General features: G+C 42.1%; 1 protein-coding gene across 1 annotated transcript; it reads right to left on the bottom strand.

Moving 5' to 3' along the window:
* Positions 1–16013: 16013 nt before the first annotated feature.
* LOC116250452 (uncharacterized) lies at positions 16014–18416 on the bottom strand. The gene has a single exon (XM_031624075.1). It carries the CDS (start codon positions 18414–18416, stop codon positions 16014–16016), a length of 2403 nt encoding a protein of 800 aa, XP_031479935.1.
* Positions 18417–18891: the final 475 nt, after the last annotated feature.

The following is an 18891-nucleotide window of genomic DNA, read 5'->3' as shown; positions in this document are numbered from 1 at the left end:
AGTTGCGAAGATGAAGACTGTTAGAGTTATTATTTCTTTGGCGGTACTGAAGGGTTGGGAGATGTGCCAAATCGATGTTAAAAATGTCTTTCTCAACGGAGATCTCGAAGAGGAAGTATATATGTGTATGCGAGAAACTTGGCAAATGCTATAAACTGAAGAAGGCTTTGTATGGGCTCAAACAGTCTCCCCGAGCATGGTTTGAACGTCTCAGACTTAATCAAGGAGAAGGTTTATGTTGATGATATGATTGTTACAGGTGATGATGAAAGAGAGATAGCAAGATTAAAGGGTTTACTATCGGTTGAATTTGATCTCAAGGATCTTGGCAAGCTGAAGTATTTCTTTGGTATTGAAATTGCCAGATCAGGTACAACTCTTGTGCTTAATCAAAGGAAGTATGCCTTGGATTTACTGAAGGAGACAGGAAAACTGGGATGCAGACCAACTTCTACACCTCTGGATGCTGGGCACAAACTCGATAGCAAGGATGGAGAATTTTTGTATGAGGATGTATTGTGACAATAAGTTTGCAATTAACTTGGCTAACAATCCAGTGCTCCATGATCGAACAAAGCATGTTGAGATTGACCGTCACTTCATCAGAGAAAGAATTGATGCCAGGGAGTTAACATTACCATACATGAAGTCTGAAGACCAAACTGCTGATATTCTAACTAAAGCTTTACATGTAACTCCATTTGAGAGAAATGTATCCAAGTTGGGCATGTTTGATATGTATGCTCACCTTGAGGGGGAGTGTTGACGGATCTTGATGTATGGGTCTGGGTCTGGACCCGATCCATTGTGTCCTAGTTTGGGCATACTTATACTATTGTAAACCCTAATCTTGTGTGTTAATGAAGTTTCTAAGAGAGAGAGAGGTCTCGTGGCTAGTGGGCACCAAACCACCTTACCCGTGGTTTTTTTCCTCTAGTTGTGGGTTTTTCCACGTTACATATGTGTTCGATCTTTGGTTCTTGTGCATCTATTATTGCTACAATTTGGAGAGGTAAATTTCTTATGTTCTTTTAGTATTTAATTGTTTGCTTGGATTTGAGTTATTGTCAAGGTCTTACTAGTATTACCATGCACTTTCTGTGCATAGATTTTTTTGGATAGTTGCCCAATTTCATTGATTTGGTTGTACTTCAAATTTTAGCCAGAAATTCACAGTATTATACAATGTTGTCCAATGCGCCAAGGTGAAGCGATGCGCTAAGCTTGTGAAGCAAGGCATAGCTATAAGACGGATAGTGAAGCATAAGTTTTTGTGCAAAATAGACTAGTATATAGTATCCACAAAATCATGTCAAAAATAAAAATAAAAACAGCAAAAATCTTTTTTTTTTTGGCCAAAATCTGTTTTGCCTTGGTTGTGCAGATAGAAAATCATGTTAACAATTTTTACTTCAAAGATGATGAATTATTCAATACCTTATAAGTATTGCAGATGAAAGAGAAAACATTACTAGCTTCAATTTAAACAATGTACTTATGAGAGCACCCATTTCTTATTTAACGAATAAATAGAATTTCTCTTATTGAGAAATTCTAACGTGTGATCTGATTCTGGATTACATGATGCAGCAATTTTTTTTTACTGGCGTGCCTAACATGTTTGCTTTGGTTGTGCATGGTAAGTACCACGCTCATCCATTCTTCAAAAAACTGATGCTTACATGTTGATAAATTAGCACTAGGTAGTGCAGTTGCTTGTGACATGCTTGTTGTTTTCAGCTTGCTTGTCTTTATACAGGCCAGCAAGCGAGAGAGAAAGAGTAGCACACGACAACTTTCTATAGGCATCGACATGAGGGAGGCAAGCCCCACACACTGAACGCAATAGTCTGCACCCTTTCCCATCAAGTCGGTCACCACCTGCAATATCCACCAACCAGCTTGGGTTCCATCATATTTGTAGCATTAATTCTGAGTGTTTTTAGTGATCCATTTTAGGCTCTCACTGTTTGGAAATTTGGACATGGTCGAATTTGTTTAAAAGTTGGATTGAGATGAGTTTGACTTCTTCATTCTTCATCCCTCCATTTTCCTTAGCGCTTCTGTGTATGACAAGTGCATCATAGGGTTAAATATCCCAGAGATGGGAAGGGGGAAGGAAAAGATTGTAAAAGGCAGAGTTGGGAAGGCGATGTCGGTGCATCATATGATCTTCATTCTGACCTCCCATGGCTAAGAGGGTGCTACATCGACCTCCTCAATCACCAATGGCCCCCCTTGTTTCCAGCATACGGCCCCTGCATTCAGTTTCAGTAGCTGTTGTGTCGAGATTGGTTTCTTGTGATAGAGAGATCAAAGAGATGCATGTAGTTCATACTTCATACCTTTGCAGTGAATGGTCTTTCCTTTGGTAGCCACTTTTTCTGATTGAAAGCACGAGAGCATTATGTTTGATGTTTGTTTTGGCCTGATTTGGTTCTTGGGCTACATGAGGTCAAGATTCTTGAAGCATGCCTCTATTGACATGCTTGATAGGATGTGGTATGGGGCGGTGTATTGGTTTTAGGTTTCATCAAAGTGAATGGCATGTGTTTTTCCAATGATCCACTCTTAGGCATGCCATTTCATATTGTCTTCTTTATGTTTGTTGTATGATGGGTTGTGATAACTTATTAGTAGATTTTTTATTACAACATAACCTTGTGTTGTAGCAGGTTGTCTTTCAATAGCATTGTGGCCCATATCCTCTCCATATTTTGAAAGTGCTGCTTTCCATGCTGTTTACTTATCCTCTAGCACATGCTAATTTAGTGCTTCTATTAGAAATATATGCACATGAATAAGCATTTTATGCTTAAGTTGGTCATAAAGAACTGTTTTTTCTTCTAGTGTCATGTTAATTTATTTTTTTCCCAAACTAATTACTTATTTACTCTCTAGTCTCTGCTTTCAAATGAAATCATTGTGGGTGTATCTTGCAAGCAGGACATGTTCAGTGATTCATGTAAATTTGGAAGTTCATTTCCTTCTTGTCTGCATTCTCCATTATGTTATTGTGTATTTCCCACATTAACTTACGTCAGTCTTGTTCTTACTTGGTTTTTCTCTTCTCCAACTTGGCTGCCTATTAAGTACATCATGTGCATCCAGCGTTCTAGCCATATATTGGTGCTGTTTATAATGTTGAATTAATACAATGCCTTTCTGACATGATAATACTGTGATTTGTTAGTGAGCAAAGAACAAGTTGGCTTTGTTTGATGTAAGTTTTTTTTTCATTAATAGCTATTGCTACTATTATTGTTGTTATCACATTTATTCAACAATTTGACATGATTTTGAGCCGTTCAAGAATGACACTGGCTGGAATTGTAGGTTGGTCTCTTCAAGCAAAAAATGCAGTCGATGTTGCCCATGCTAGCCAGGGCCAGCGACTGCATACCAACCGAGGAGGGCATTCCGCCACCATTGGACCCAAGGAATGCCCTCAACCAGTCATTACAGCACTAGACTCGTAAGGAAAGGCGAGTACGTTTCAAGCACGGCCAGTGCTTCACATGCATAGCCAAATGGGGGCAGCTACATGAGTGTAAGCAGTCGACGACCTGCTAAAAGAAGCCAAACCAGTGGCTTTTTCGGGGCTGCCAAAGGAGAAGGGCAGAGGTGTGATTGTTACCTCTTCCGTTGCACAACCAGCCTTGTTAAAGGCAAACTCCGGGCAGCCCACACTCTCCATCTCCGTTTTGTGCCCGACTGTGAGCACAATGCCAGCCAAGGAGATGGGCGATTCTAGGGTCAATATCTTCTTCTATTTTGATTACCTAACATGCTAAGGATGATTCCTTTATGTTCATATTTTGGAAATTGGAAGGCATCCCTTCTAGAGATTTGACGGCATTGACGCGAAATGAATCCTAATGCTTGTACGGTACTATGTGTAAATGAAGGCCATATTATTTGCACAACACGAGCACTCATGCTTATTAGTTGAATTGATCGTTTTTGAATTATTTCAAAGTAAAAACTTGACATCTCTAGTAATAGGAGGAACTAACCAATCTCCTTTGGTCTTGAAAGTCATTTCATTGCCTATCCCCTTTGGCTTTGAAAGATGTTGGCCTTTCCATTACCAAACCATTAGTCCATTCATGGGATAGATGAAACTCCTCAAACCTAGTCAACTCCTGTTGAGTGTGACGAATTTTATTTTCTTTGTCTCAAATATCATTTGGGATAAATTATTAAGGCTGGACCATTATTCCATCTTAACCGAGTGCCTTCAACATAACCCAGTCTTAGGATTGAGCCTATCATACGTCGTATCTCTTTTCAAAAGGACCAGTCAATTTTGTAGTCGATTTTGAACTGTGACATTTTTGAAAGGTTATATTTGTTGAAGTTGCATGAGTTTTGGGTTTTATGTCCTTGGGTCCTTCATGGTTTTAGACCCAGGTTAGTAGTCGGGTTCTTTCTTCTTGTGTCACGTTAGTCTCAGGTTAGTTGAATAGATCCTTTAGTTAGCTATTGCACATGTCCAGGATAGGTTAAGGTCATTGCCTTGATTTGTTTTCAGTAGGATCTTATTTTGATTTAGTTTGATTGTTTAGTTTGTTGAGTTGGGAAATTGCTGGTTTGATTTTATAGTAGTTCAATCTTGCTTATTTTCTGCTTTAATAGTTTCCAACTGGGTTGTTTAGGTGTTTTGTTGTTTTAGTTGCTTGGTTTTCATTTTTTAATGCACTCACTTGTGTCACAGACCGACTATCCCTCGGCGTCATGCGGGCGAAATACGCCTGAAAATGTCAGCCCGAGAGAACTTGATTCTTTTGGTAAATATAATCTCATCAAGTTCATGGGTTCGTGTGTCACATTCTGTTAGAGTCTTTGAATTGCATATCGTACATTGCTTAAGTTTGTAGGTTGGTTGACTGAATATCTTTGACAAGAACTTCGCATCTCGATACAATCATGTGTTTGACATGGAAGCCTACATTCTAAAAATGTGGGTTGCTATTTTGTTCATTATCCAACTCGGTTAGTGTTTGGTAACATGGAAGCCTACATTTTAAAAATATGCCAAGGTTTGTCTCCGGAGTGCTAGAAAAGTTTTGTTCTCATTGCCTAATATGTGTGTGTTTTTTGAACCTTAACGATTGTCCTTTTTATGACCAGAGAACTGTGGTACATGCTATTTAGTTACTTGGAATTGTAAGAATCGTGCCTGTTAAAAATGTCATGCTTCTTCTCTTCTTCGCACAAATATTTTCTTATTCTTGGTTAATAGCATTTTGTTCTGTTAATTTTCATTAGATTTTTCATTTTGTCCCATTGTTGAATGAGGAAAGCAGAACTCGTTTTGGCCTCTTTCTTATTTGTGGTGTTCGCTGTTTTTCACCTTACCTAGTTATTTATTTATTATTTTATCTCTTTTCCAATTGGCTTGTCTGCGGAGGATCTACATGTTCTTGACCTGACACAGCAAAGACCTAGATGGCACAGGTGATCGTTGAATTTAAGTTATTCCTTATTTTCTGCGTATATTCTCATTGGGATGTAGGCCTTTACTCATGAAAATGGTTGTACTTGTGTTCTAGGGTGGTTGTACAAGGTGCTGGCCCAGGTCCTCGATATGGCCATGTGATGGCTCTAGTTGGACAGCGGTTCCTGTTGGCTATTGGTGGAAATGATGGTATCTCTTCTTATAATTTTCTTTATACATGTTAAATATTTTTGGTGTTGCTTTCTGAAATATGCTGGAAATGTTTACAGAGTCGATGCTAATTCTTTTGCTGATTTTCTTTTTTAAATTCATTAGGAAAGTGTGAGAGCGTCCTTTGGCTAATGTCTGGGCTTTAGATACAGCTGCCATGCCCTAGGAAAGGAGGAAAGTAGAGCCAGAAGGAGAAGGCCCACCTCCATGCATGTAAGTCATTGGTTGCTTTCTTATTAAAAAGCGGTTTTAAGTTCTTAGATTCTTCCTATGTTACTATTAGTAGAGGCTACTCTTAGTTGATGAGTGAATTTCTGATTTCAACATTAAACTTTTGCAGATCATTCCAGAGGCCATCTGTTCAAGATATGGACTTGCTGTGGGTGCCAATTTTGGTAGGGCTTGTCCATATTCTGATGATAATTTGCTATCCAATAGCTTATCCAATCGGGAAGGTGACCCCATGCAGAAAGAAAAATTCTTTTGTTCTGTAAAAGATAAATTCAGTTTTGATTTCCTGAACATACACTATTTTTCTTGGTGAAGGAAAGCCTATCCTTACATATATTATTTTGAAAAGCATTCTTAAACAATCATAGACATGTTTTGTGATTATTTTGAACTTCGGTGCTTCTTAAGAAAGCTTTAACTTTAAAAAGGAAAGCCACATGGAAACGATATCTGGGTTTGTCAAGATGAGAAATACTTCAGGAGGCCTGCAGCTGCATGCTACATCATATTCTCTAGTTTTCATAGTGATTCTCTGTTTTTGTAGATCCTGGACAGAATGAGTCTGCACTTTTCAGGCGGCGTGCACAACTGAAAGCTCTCGTTTCTATCCATAGCAAAGAGGTATTCTTTCTTTATTTAAGAACTCTTTCTCTGCTAAACCTCCTGTGGTGTAAACAGTGATATTTTTCTCCATGTCTGCATTAGTTAATCTATCTATTACTTCTCTGTTTGTTGCAATCCCACAGGTTGGTAAAGGTGGGGAACTGACACATGATGAGGCAACAATTATTAGTGGTGCACTCGATTCGACTGAAAAGGTATAGAATACAAAAAGCTTGTTCAGGTTAAGGCACTAGTACAAGAGTGTCCAGATTTTCACTGAAGTAATTAAGCAAGACAGTCAACTTTTACGTGCCTTGCAGTTGTATGATTTGTATACCTATGGCGAACAAGAACTTGGTGACCTTTTCCACTTGGTTTACATTCTAGATTATGGGCATCTGTTCTGTTAATTTCTTAATGTGAGGCATGTTCAACATTCCTTCTTTTATCATTCTAAATTATGGGCATCGGAATAGGTTCTGTTACTGTGAGGCATGTTCAATTTTTTTGTTTTGGAAAGATTGTTTGAACTATGCACTTAATATTGTTTGCCTCTTCTATTGCTAAGCGTCCTGGAAATATCCTGTAGCAGAGGTGATAAAATTCAAACTTTTATAATTTTTCTCATTCCATCAAACATGGAGTTATATTTTTTACTGTTAAACACGTTTCCGAAAATATAGGTTCATTTCTTCGTTTTTAAGACGTGTTTATGTTCTTATAAACTGTTTTATTTTTTTTGCTTGAATTCTTGATTTATTTTGCAAAAGGTGCGAGGAAGGAGTGATTAGACAGCTGGGGACAGAGTGGAACAGATGATTTGTATTTAATTTTTGAATTCGATAGTTTGATCTTCCCTACTTCTATAGGAGAGCATATGAAGTTCCTCTTCTACCCAACAAATCAGTCTAGAAAACATGCAGATATCACTTTGCTGGTTTCATGAAGATGAGAGCAATATGGTTGTGATGCATATGTACTTCATGAGATGTATTTTTGCTTCGTGCTTCTTATTAGTGATTTGCTTCTGCCCTGAGATTCACTTTACATGCTATTTATAAAATTCCTCCTTTGGAAGGTGATGTTAAAAGCAAGAAAATATGAGCTTGTTCACAAGTTTTTTGGAAAAATGAGAAAAAGAGGACTTGCTCCAAATTCTCACACATATAAAGGTGACGTCATCTATGCATTTCATAGATATTACTTAAGGCTAAAGTATGTGTTCTTCCTTTAACTTCTCAGTTCTTGTGACTGCCTATTGGAGAGAAGGTAAGATAGACGATGCTGTTGAAGCAGTTTTGGATATGGAACGGAGGGGAGTAGTTGGGTCGGCTAGTGTGGGAAACCTCAGATGATGATTTCAAGGAACAAAGTATTGCAATGTAAGCATCTCAAAAATCATGTTATTGTCATTGTCTCAATTATATCTTTAGAACTACTATGCAATTTTGGAAATCTATTGTTAAAGAATGTGTTCTTTGATATGTATTAAATGGAAACCAGTTTTCAGTTGAGCCACTTAGGTTGGAATTGCCACATTATTTAGCATTCATAAACTTTTTGTGGATTTTTGAATCTTTCTCATTAACCTCCCACGGCACTGGCGTAAAGATTTGTAATTTTGCTTGCTCAATTGTTTTGATTTTTTTTTAGGTGTGATTTTATGTGTTGTAAGTAAAGGTTCACTCCATTTTATGGGTGTGTTTCTATTCTCCGTGTATTAAATGGCCATTTTTTTGCTATTATTGAATTATTGAGCTTAAAATGCAAGGAAGGATCAATTAGATAGGTGGGGATAGAGTAGATAGATTGTTTGCATTTGACTTTTAAATTTAATTGTTTAATTGATTGTTAATTTCTTTTTTATTTTGTCATCCAATAATTTTCAGATTAAAAGAGTTTACTAATCTATATCGACAACCAACCTTTTGTATAGAAGTCCCTAGGAGAGTTGGTGAAGTTCAATTTTCTACCGAACCAACCTATGTTGTTTTGCATTCACCCTCTTCTTTAGAGTAGAATTCCTTCCTCTTGATGATATATTATTTGATGTCAAGATTTTTTTTGTGAAAGTGATAATTTTCAGTTTTGCTTGAAAACAATTTAAAAGTGTCTTCTCACACCATGATGTGGCTTTGCTTTATTCTTACTACCTCCTTGATTAGAAGAATAAAATTTTAAGTTTTTGTCGCCAAACAATGGAAGAGGAAAATTGAAAAGATCCTGGGTAAGGAAACTTCCTGTGAAGTTGAGAAAGTCAAGACTAGGAAATGCTATTAACTCTGGTAATCAAGCATTTGCAAGGATTTAGCTCAAGAAAATATCTTGAGAGAGAAGCCAAAATGCTTTGTAAAATCTTGGAAGATTGCAAAATGAGAGTTGAGAGATGGGCTCGAGGCTTGTGTAGTCAGCCTAAAAAAAAAAATCAAAGAAAAACAAAATCGAAAGACAAAAGCTGAATGCAAGAGAAAGAAAGAAGAGAAAATAAGGGGAAAGGGGAAAAAAAAGCAAAAGCTGTCTGGCAAGAGATTAAAGGCATGAAGGTTGAACTTGCAGGAATTGAATGTGACAATCTTTGGTAGATGTGCGATTCTAGGGTCAATATCTTCTTCTATTTTTGATTACCTAACATGCTAAGGATGATTCCTTTATGTTCATATTTTGGAAATTGAAAGGCATCCCTTCTAGAGATTTGATGGCATTGACGCGAAATGAATCATAATGCTTGTACGGTACTATGTGTAAATGAAGGCCATATTATTTGCACAACACGAGCACTCATGCTTATTAGTTAAATTGATCGTTTTTGAATTATTTCAAAGTAAAAACTTGACATCTCTAGTCATAAGAGGAACTAACCAATCTCCTTTGGTCTTGAAAGTCATTTCATTGCCTATCCACTTTGGCTTTGAAAGATGTTGGCCATTCCATTACTAACCATTAGTCCATTCATGGGATAGATGAAACTCCTCAAACCTAGTCAACTCCTGTAGAGTGTGACGAATTTCATTTTCTTTGTCTCAAATATCATTTGAGATAAATTATTAAGGTTGGACCATTATTCCATCTTAACCGAGTGTCTTCAACATAACCCAGTCTTAGGATTGAGCCTGTCATAGAAAACCTCTTATCCCTTTTCAAAAGGACCAACCAATTTTGTACTCGATTTTGAACTGTGACATTTTTGAAAGGTTCTATTCGTTGAAGTTGCATGAGTTTTGGGTTTTAGTCGAATTCTTTCTTCTTGTGTCACGTTAGTGTCAGGTTAGTTGAATAGATCCTTTAGTTAGCTATTGCACATGTCCAGGATAGGTTAAGGTTATTGCCTTGATTTGTTTTCAGTAGGACCTTATTTTGATTTAGTTTGATTGTTTAGTTTGTATAGTTGGGAATTGCTGGTTTGATTTTATAGTAGTTCAATCTTGCTTATTTTCTGCTTTAATGGTTTCCAGCTGGGTTGTTTAGGTGTTTTGTTGTCTTAGTTGCTTGGTTTTCATTTTTCAATGCATTCACTTGTGTCGCAGACCGACTATCCCTCGGCGTCATGCAGGCTAGTGGAGGAAGACTGATGGACTTTTTCTTAAGGTACATTTATATTTGCTTTCCATTTCCGAGATGATGATTTCTCTCTTCTTTGATCTCACTTAGCTTTCCATTCTCATTGGTTGCAGTGTTGCCGAGAGGGTAGCAAAAAAGTGTCCAGAGATCTATTATGAGGAAGTCATCATTGATAACTATTGTATGATTATCACAATGATCCTGGGTGTTGCTATGTTGGTATAATTTGGAATGGTTCTGCTTAACCCTGATCTTGCTACCCATTGAAAAGGAGAAGAGAGCTTGATTATTTGTGTTGACGGATCTTGTTGTATGGGTCCAGGTCTGGACCCGATCCATTGTGTCCTAGTTTGGGCATACTTATACCATTGTAAACCCTAATCTTGTGTGTTAATGAAGTTTCTAAGAGAGAGAGGCTGGCGGCTAGTGGGCATCAGACCTCCTTACCCGTGGTTTTTTTCCTCTAGTTGAGGGTTTTTCCACGTTACATCTGTGTTCGATCTTTGGTTCTTGTGCATCTAGCGAGCTTGGAAAAAATTTTTTTTAGGGTTGTGAAGTTCCAACTCTGAACCACTTGCTGCTGCTGCCGCCACTGCTCCCGCCGTCGCCGCCGCTGCCGCCGCTGCCGCCGCCTGGCTGCATTGCCTGAGACCCTCTGCGTCGCCCGTATCTGCCGCTGCCCTCTGCTCCTCCGCCGCTGCCATCTATCGTCGCTGCTCCTCCGCCGCTGCCCTTTGCCGCCCGTGCCCTAGTTGTGCAGTTGTTCTGCTCCAGCGCCGTCCGACCAGATCCCAGCGTCTCAGCCGCCTGACTTGATCCGTGCTATCAATGACTCTAAGGTGTGCTGTTCTCAAGGGTTGCCGCTGTTGTGTGTCTCTGATAGTCAGCAGTTTGTAGTTGGTGATCATGGCCGACTCGTTTTCCTCCTCCACAGTCCATACCGATCAGCCTGATGTTGGGACCGTGAGATAATGTACCGATTCAGGTTACCACCATTCAGCTTACCAAGGAGAATTATCTACGATGGTCCACTGCAATTACTATGGGGATCGCTGGTCGAGGACGAATTGCCTATGTGAATGGGAGAATGGTCGAACCTGCTGTGGATAGTATGGCTTGGGATACATGGTTTCTTGAGGACAACCAGGTAAAAACTTGGACTGTTAATTCATTGTCTTTAGATATTCAACCGCTCATTCTTCGTAAGAAAACTGCGAGGGATATGTGGATTATTTTGGAGCAGATGTATGGTCAAAAGAAAAGAAAAGTTCGTGTATATCAACTAATGAAGGACGTGTATGCTCTGTGACAAGGGGATCTCTCGGTCGCAGATTTCTATGCAGCATTAAAATCTAAGTGGGAGGATCTTGACTACCATTCTGATCTTACATGGAGCTCTCCTCAAGACCAAATGTTGTATATGGCCAAGGAGTGGGAGAATAGGGTATTCCTTTTCTTAGCTAGACTGAACGATGAGTTTGAAAATATAAGGAGTCAGGTTCTTAACTCTGAGGAATCATTCAGTATTGAAGATGTTGAAGATGATGGTGTCTCTGTGTTCTTCCCGTAAATGTACTCACTGCAAGAAATGAAATCCTAGTGATGGTAAAGTTTCTATTTCTGCGTGAGTTGCGTGCATATTTGAGCCAGATTGATGCTGGTTAGGCAGACACGTCAGAGGTGAAAGTCAATCAGGGCACTGGCTGTTTCAGGTGAACAAGGTACTTCTTGCATGGGAGAGTGGATTGTTGATAGTGGTGCCACTCATCACATGACTGACAACCCCAAACTCTTTCATGACTACAAGCTACCATCGGGGAAGGAATGTGTGTCCCTTGCCGATGGCTCCTTTACCTCTGTGGCAGGGAAAGGGAGTCTTTCTTTGTTGAATAATTTTTTTCTTTGTTGAATAATTTTTTAGTGCATGGTGCATTGCATGTTCCCCATCTTCCCTTAAATCTTTTATCTGTTAGCAAGATTACCAAGGAACTCAACTGTTAACTTATATTTTCTGAAAAACGTTGTGTTTTGCAGGACTTGAGGACTTGTTGACAAGGAAGAAGATTGGGATTGGTTTGGCATCTGATGGGTTATATCGGCTTCCTATACGCGTTGCCACAGCCCTTATGTCAGTAGTCAACACTTGGCGCCCGTTCCAAATACCACAAGTGTCCTTCCACTTCCGTCGCCAAATGATTGGCCGCATTTGACCTTGTTTGATTTTTGGATATGTTGTAGAACTTTTAATTACGAATCCAACGGTATATGGATCTCCTGAAAACTCCACCGGAATCGCCGGAAACAGCCTCTGCAAGTGGCGGTTCTGCGGCAGACTGCTCCTGAGCGGCGGCGGCAGAAACAGCTAACTTCAGCGGCAGATTTGACCACGCGCCCTGGTCCGATCAGGCTGAAATTTTATTATGTTGTACCTGAGGATGAGAGCTTTCCAACAAGCTATAGATCGCCTCAAAACGCCCAGTAAATCTCCAGATACAGCTGTTTTAGCAGAAGTGGTTTCTGACGCGCCCTTCAGAAATCCGAGATCTCATCCACCAAGTACTAGGAAGATCGGAATACTTAGCTTATGATGAGGATCTCGCCGGATGTCGATGTTGAAGAAGACGGGCCAGAACCACGGGTGGCACCTCCTTCAACTTCCTCTAGTGCAGCCACCTCTCAACTCCTTCGTGATCAAGGAGAAGGCACAGCTGCCTATCCAAGGATCTCTTGGTTCGGAACGCTGCAAATCCAAGTTGTCAATGGCAGCCGGCGGCCATTAACGGAGCTTGAATCTCCACTAATCTCACGACTTGGTGAGCATTGCAATGTAGTGCTTCCATGGAAGCCACGACCTAAGGCCCAAGGGACTCCTCACATGGAGAGAGAGAAAACTTCAATTTGATTAAACGATAATGAATAAGTGTCTCGGTTTTGAGCTTAAATACAAGTGCCCGAACCGGTTTCAAGTTGTGTCTCGAGTTGAGACGAAAAGCAAATCGAGTCTAATAAAGAAAACGGTACATAAGCAAATTCACTCAAATAAAAAGTTCAAATCTGAATTGGGCCAAAGGCCCCACCTCGCCCGGGTCCGCCCGAGCTTCGTCAACTTGTTTCTCCAAGTGGGTCCGAGCCCACTGCTCTTGATCCATGCCCGGATCACACATGCTCCTCTCCAAGCCGAGCCCACCATCATCTAGGCCAGACGTGCCTAGGTCATCCTCTTCCGGACTAAGTGGGTCCGGGTCTTCTTCATCCAAGCTAGGCGCGCTTGGGCCTTCCACACCTAGACCGGGCGGGTCTAGGTCTCCTAGGTTGAACCCACCTAGGTCTTCCATGTGCAGCCGGCTTGGCTCCACCTGTTTTCCGCCAAACTCAAGACAAGAAAAGTTAGCCTCCCTACCAATACGAGCGCCTTCTGCAGAGGTGCCAACATGGGGAGCACGAGTTCTAGGAAGGCTCGTATCAACCCCACCCTCCTTAGATCGAGCTTGTCCACAAGCTCGTGGCATAGGGAAACGAAGACGAATCTGTTCCAAGTCCTCCCAAGAGGTACCTCCGTCTGGACCTTCCCACTCAATCAAAACCTCATGCCGTTGCCTACCATCTCTCAAAGCATATCGATGCTTCAAGATCCGATATGGAGTGGGCTGCTGGTTCGGGATGTGCTCAATGTTCCCAGGGAGAGAACCGTGGTGTGGCTTCAACCGTGTCACGTGAAAAACCGGATGAACTTGGGCAGCCGGTGGTAAGGAGATGCGATAAGCAGCCTTCCCTATCCTTTGAAGTACTTGGTATGGACCATAATACTTGGGAAGGAGCTTAGAATAGGGCTGCCCCAATAAGGACTTCTGTTTGAAAGGGAGTCGCTTCAGCCATACATAGTCTCCCACACTGAACTCTCTATCTTTTCGTCCCTTATTGTAGAACTGTTGCATACGAGTTTGGGCCTTAGCGATGTTCTGCTTAAGAGATTCCAGAATCTCTTCACGAGTTCGTAAGGTGCTATCCAATTCATCGTCCATGGCTGTCCCTTCTTCATACCGAGGAATAGTGGGAGGTGGAAAACCATACACTGCCTCATACGGTGTGACTCCTGTGCTTGAATGGAGGCTACTGTTATAGGACCACTCAGCCCACGATATATGTCTGACCCAAGTGTTGGGTCGTGCCCCTGCATAACATCTGAGGTACGTCTCCAATGTACGATTCACTACCTAACTCTGTCCATCTGTCTGAGGATGGTGTGCAGTGCTAAAATGTAGGGAGGTACCTGCCAGTCGCATGTACTCTTGCCAAAAGGCCGCCAAGAAAATAGAGTCCCGGTCACTCACGATGGTGTTGGGCATTCCATGAAGCTTCCCAACATGATCGTGGTAGGCTGCAGCAATGAGGGGACCCTGATATAGGCGAGGTAAGGGCACAAAGTGAGCATATTTCGTCAGTCTGTCAACTACCACCATGACTGACTCTTTCCCCTCTGACTTAGGCATTGCCTCTATAAAATCCATAGAGACATCTCTCCATGGCTGTGTAGGAATAGGTAGGGGAACTAGGTGCCCGAGAGGCCTGACTGCCTCATACTTCTCCCTCTGACATATCTGACAATCTCGCACAAACCTCTTCACATCAGCCTTCAAGCCCTCCCACCAGAACTGGGGCTTGATCCTGCCTATGGTCTTGGTCACCCCCTCATGGCCCGCTGTGGCAGACTCATGGAAGTGCCTAATAAGCTCGTCCCTGAGAGTGGATTGCTTGGGAATCACTACCTTGTCCTTGCGACATAGGAGCCTTCCACGAATGGAGTAGTTAGGGATGGATCCCTCATTTTGTGTCACTGATGCCTTCAACAGTCTAGTGCTATCCTCAGCGTCCTGCTCTAATGCAATCCTATCCCACAGATTCGTGCTCACAACTGACAAAGTCATCATCATATTCTCTCCCAAACATGAGAGAGCATCCGCGGCTGTATTTTCGTTACCTTTCTTATACTCTATGGTGAAATCATAACCCAACAACTTAGAGAGCCATCGTTGTTGGATAGGAGTGGTAATGCGCTGGTTCACCATATATTTTAGGCTATTGTGGTCGGTCCTAACCACAAACTTTCTTCTCAACAAGTAAGGACGCCACTTGTCCACTGCTAACACCATAGCTAGGAGCTCCTTCTCATAAGTGGAGAGAGGCTTGGCCCTTTTCATAAGCGCCTTGGACATGTATGCCACTGGATGTCCCTCCTGACTCAAAACTGCCCCAACTCCCACATCACTCGCATCGGTATCAATAGTGAACTCCTTATCAAAATTTGGCAAAGTCAAAACGGGTGCTGAAACAAGTGCTGCCTTCACCTGGGTGAAGGCCTCCCTCGATTTGTCTGACCACTGAAATGGTCCCTTCTTCAACATGTGGGTCAATGGTGAAGCTATTGACCCAAAGCCACTGATGAAGCATCTATAATATCCGGTCAGCCCCAAAAATCCACGCATCTCTTTTGGATTCTTGGGTAGAGGCCACTGCTCGATTGCTACCAACTTCTCTGGCTCAGCTCTAACGCCCTCCTTAGAGACAATGTGTCCCAAGTATCCTACTGAAGTCTGGCCAAAAGTGCACTTGGACATCTTAGCATAGAGCTGGTTGTCCCTCAGGATAGTAAGGACGGTGTCCAAATGCTTCGCATGCATCTCAAGAGTTGGACTGTACACGAGTATGTCATCAAAGAACACCAATACATAGTCCCGCAAGTATCTTCGAAAGAGATCATTCATGCACCTCTGGAAAGTAGCTGGTGCATTTGTCAATCCAAAAGGCATTACGAGGAATTCGTAATGGCAATCATGAGTACGAAACGCAGTCTTGTGAATATCCTCTTTCTGCATACGAATTTGATGGTAGCCTGCTCTTAAGTCCATCTTTGAAAAATAAGAAGCACCAGCCAATTCGTCAAGTAATTCATCTATGACTGGTATAGGATGTTTATCTTTTTTACCGTGACCTCATTGAGGGCCCGGTAGTCTACACAGAACCTCCATGCGCCATCCTTCTTCTTTACTAACAAAACGGGTGATGAAAACGGACTACTACTAGGTCGAATGACCCCGCTCTCGAGCATCTCCTTCACAAGTTTTTCTATCTCGGCCTTTTGACTATAGGCATACCGATATAGACGCACATTCACTTCCTCTGCCCCCTTGGTGAGGGTAATCATGTGATCATAGGAACGAATGGGAGGCAAGCTTTTAGGCTCTTCAAAAACTGAAGGAAACCGATCAATCACACACTGAATGACCCGAGGAATCTCTTCAACACTAGTGGTGGAAGGTACAACATCTTTTACCATGGACACTAGCCAATATGCTGGCTGATTTGCCATGAGGGCCTTCAAGGCCGGCTTCGGGTCCACGCTAGGATTGATTGCTCTGAGGGTTACTTCCCCTCCACCCTCCTTAGGAAACGTCATAGTCATGTCATCCAAGTCCCACAAGATCCTTTTCAAGGTTTTCATCCATTGAATCCCAAGTACTACATCTACACCCCCAATGGGAAGAAGGTATAGATCAACCTTGAAAGGAACCTTGTGCATTTCCAAGCCCACGTTTTTGCAAATTTCATTGCAAGCTAGTTTCTCTCCATTCCCAACCATGACATTGAAAGAAGCTTGGGGAGTCGTCTTGCCATCCACGAGATGAGCCAACCTCGAATTGAGGAAGTTGTGGGTGGCTCCGGTATCAAGAAGAACAATCACCTTTTGGTTATTGATCTTACCCACAACCTTCATGGCATTGGGCCCGTTGTTTGTGAGAGCGTGACACAAGCCCTCCTCTTTCTCCTCGGTATCTTCTCCTACCTTGGCTACCTCCGTGCCCTCGGTATCTACCTCTTCACTTTCCTCAAGTTCCTCATCACTATCTGTGACCTCATATAACTGAAAATGCTTGCACTTATGACCTGCATGCCACTTTTCTTCACAGTTGAAGCAAAGCCCCTTTTTAATCCTTTCCTCTCGTTCTTGACGTGAAATGTATTTATTGGGAATGTTATTGCGAAAGGCTGGCCGGTTTTCAAACTTTCTTTGGGGTGGAGCTGATTTCACAAAGTTAGGCTTGGGTTTGGATGCAATCCCTGGTTTGTAAGCCTTCTTTCTTGCCTCTCTTCTTCTAAGTTGCTCCTCAATAGTCTTGGCCAATGCAAAACATCTCCTTAATTCGGTAGGAGGATCCCTAAGCATCTCAATTTGAATGTCCTCATCAAGACCCCCTATGAAGTGGGCGATCTTGGAATCCTCTGGTCGATTTTTAACCATGCTACATAGTCTCTCAAACTTGCTTTGATAGTCTTGGACGGTAGAAGTTTGCTTGAGATTTCTCAATTCAATCTCGTGGTTAACGTACGTGGTCTCTCCAAACCGTAGTAAAAGTTCGTCCTTGAAGAGGTCCCAAGTGGCGTTTGGATAGTCCTCTTCCCAAAAGCAATACCATTGCATGGCCTCCTCTTCTAGATACATCTTTGCCAAACGAATCTTGTGTTGCTCTGCAATTTCTTGGCAAATGAAGTATTGTTCGGCTTTGTAGACCCATTCCTTTGGCCTTTTTCCATTGAATTTAGGGAAGTCCATTTTTGGCATAGGGAGCCTCGGCTCTTCATTTTGTCGGTCTCTCCTTCTATGATTAAAACCAGCATGGTGCTGGCCTCTACCTTGGCCGTTCATCATCTCGATTTCCCTATCTAATTCTTCCTCAAACCCGCCAAAAGTCATGGAATGCATGGAGCGATTTTCATGATGTCTCCTTGGTCCTTCATGGTGTGGACCCATATCATGGTGCTGCCTCTCATGGTTTTGCCTTTGTTCTAGGAAGGCTCTCCTTATCTCCTCCGATGTAGGTCTCTCACCCCCTCGTCTGGCTCTTTCCCCCACATGTATGGGTGCCCCGTTTTGGTTGGTACCATTAGTGAGTTGAGGATGGGTAATTTGGCGTTGGATAGGGGGTGGGACTGGTTCGTTTTGGAGAACATGTGTGTGGGCTCTAGGTGGTTGTTCTACCCCTTGTCCCCTTAGGCTTGCTCTCCTAGCATCCCCCAAAAATGCCTCACTCACCGCTCCTATGGGGTCATTCCTACGATAGTAGGAAGAGGTTTGGGAACGAGGTGGGTTTCTCCTTTGCTCTAGGTTGTTCAACCGGCTGTCCATATTGGCAATGGTTTGGGTTACCCCAGCTAATTGGTTAAGGATAAGGTCCAATTTGGAGTTGGTGCCCGAGGGCTCCCCTCTTTCTATTATACGAGTCTCCTCCACCACGACTTGTTCACCCTCTACCGCCACGGTTTCGGGTTCGATGGTCTTAGCCTTACGTGGAGCCATCACACTCAAGTAAAAACGTCTCAAAAAAAAGCTGCAATATGCTGAACTGAAAACTGAACCAAAACTGAAATAAATAGTACTGTCGCTGCCCGAAAACCACTAGCACAAACTGCCCAAATCTGCTAGAAAACCGTGACCGAATAGTGTCTCAAATCTGCCCTGTAAACTCCTTGCGCTGGCCGAATCTAGCAAGATGAACTCCGGGCGTCTCCAATGGCTGCCAAGCAACCAAATCAGCAACTAGGTGTCCTCCAACCGCTCTGATACCAACTGGTAGGGTCTGCCCCAATGCGGCCACGAAAACCTTCAAAAAGTGGTCGAGACCCTCTCCAAGATCTAGGAGGATGTTGCCGATATAGGGTTTAAAAATTAATTACAAGAGTGGTTCCCGCCGGACAGCAACCCCGGCTCAAATGTAGGTCAAGATTTTACAAGTATGGCTTCCCCAATCCCAGCTTGAACCTACTACAAGAAT

The sequence above is a fragment of the Nymphaea colorata genome, chromosome 3 (genome assembly GCF_008831285.2).
Source record: "Nymphaea colorata isolate Beijing-Zhang1983 chromosome 3, ASM883128v2, whole genome shotgun sequence".
In the NCBI taxonomy this organism is placed as follows: Eukaryota; Viridiplantae; Streptophyta; class Magnoliopsida; order Nymphaeales; family Nymphaeaceae; genus Nymphaea; species Nymphaea colorata.
The sequence above is the reverse complement of the archived record's forward strand: the minus strand, read 5'-3'. Positions and strand labels throughout refer to the sequence as shown.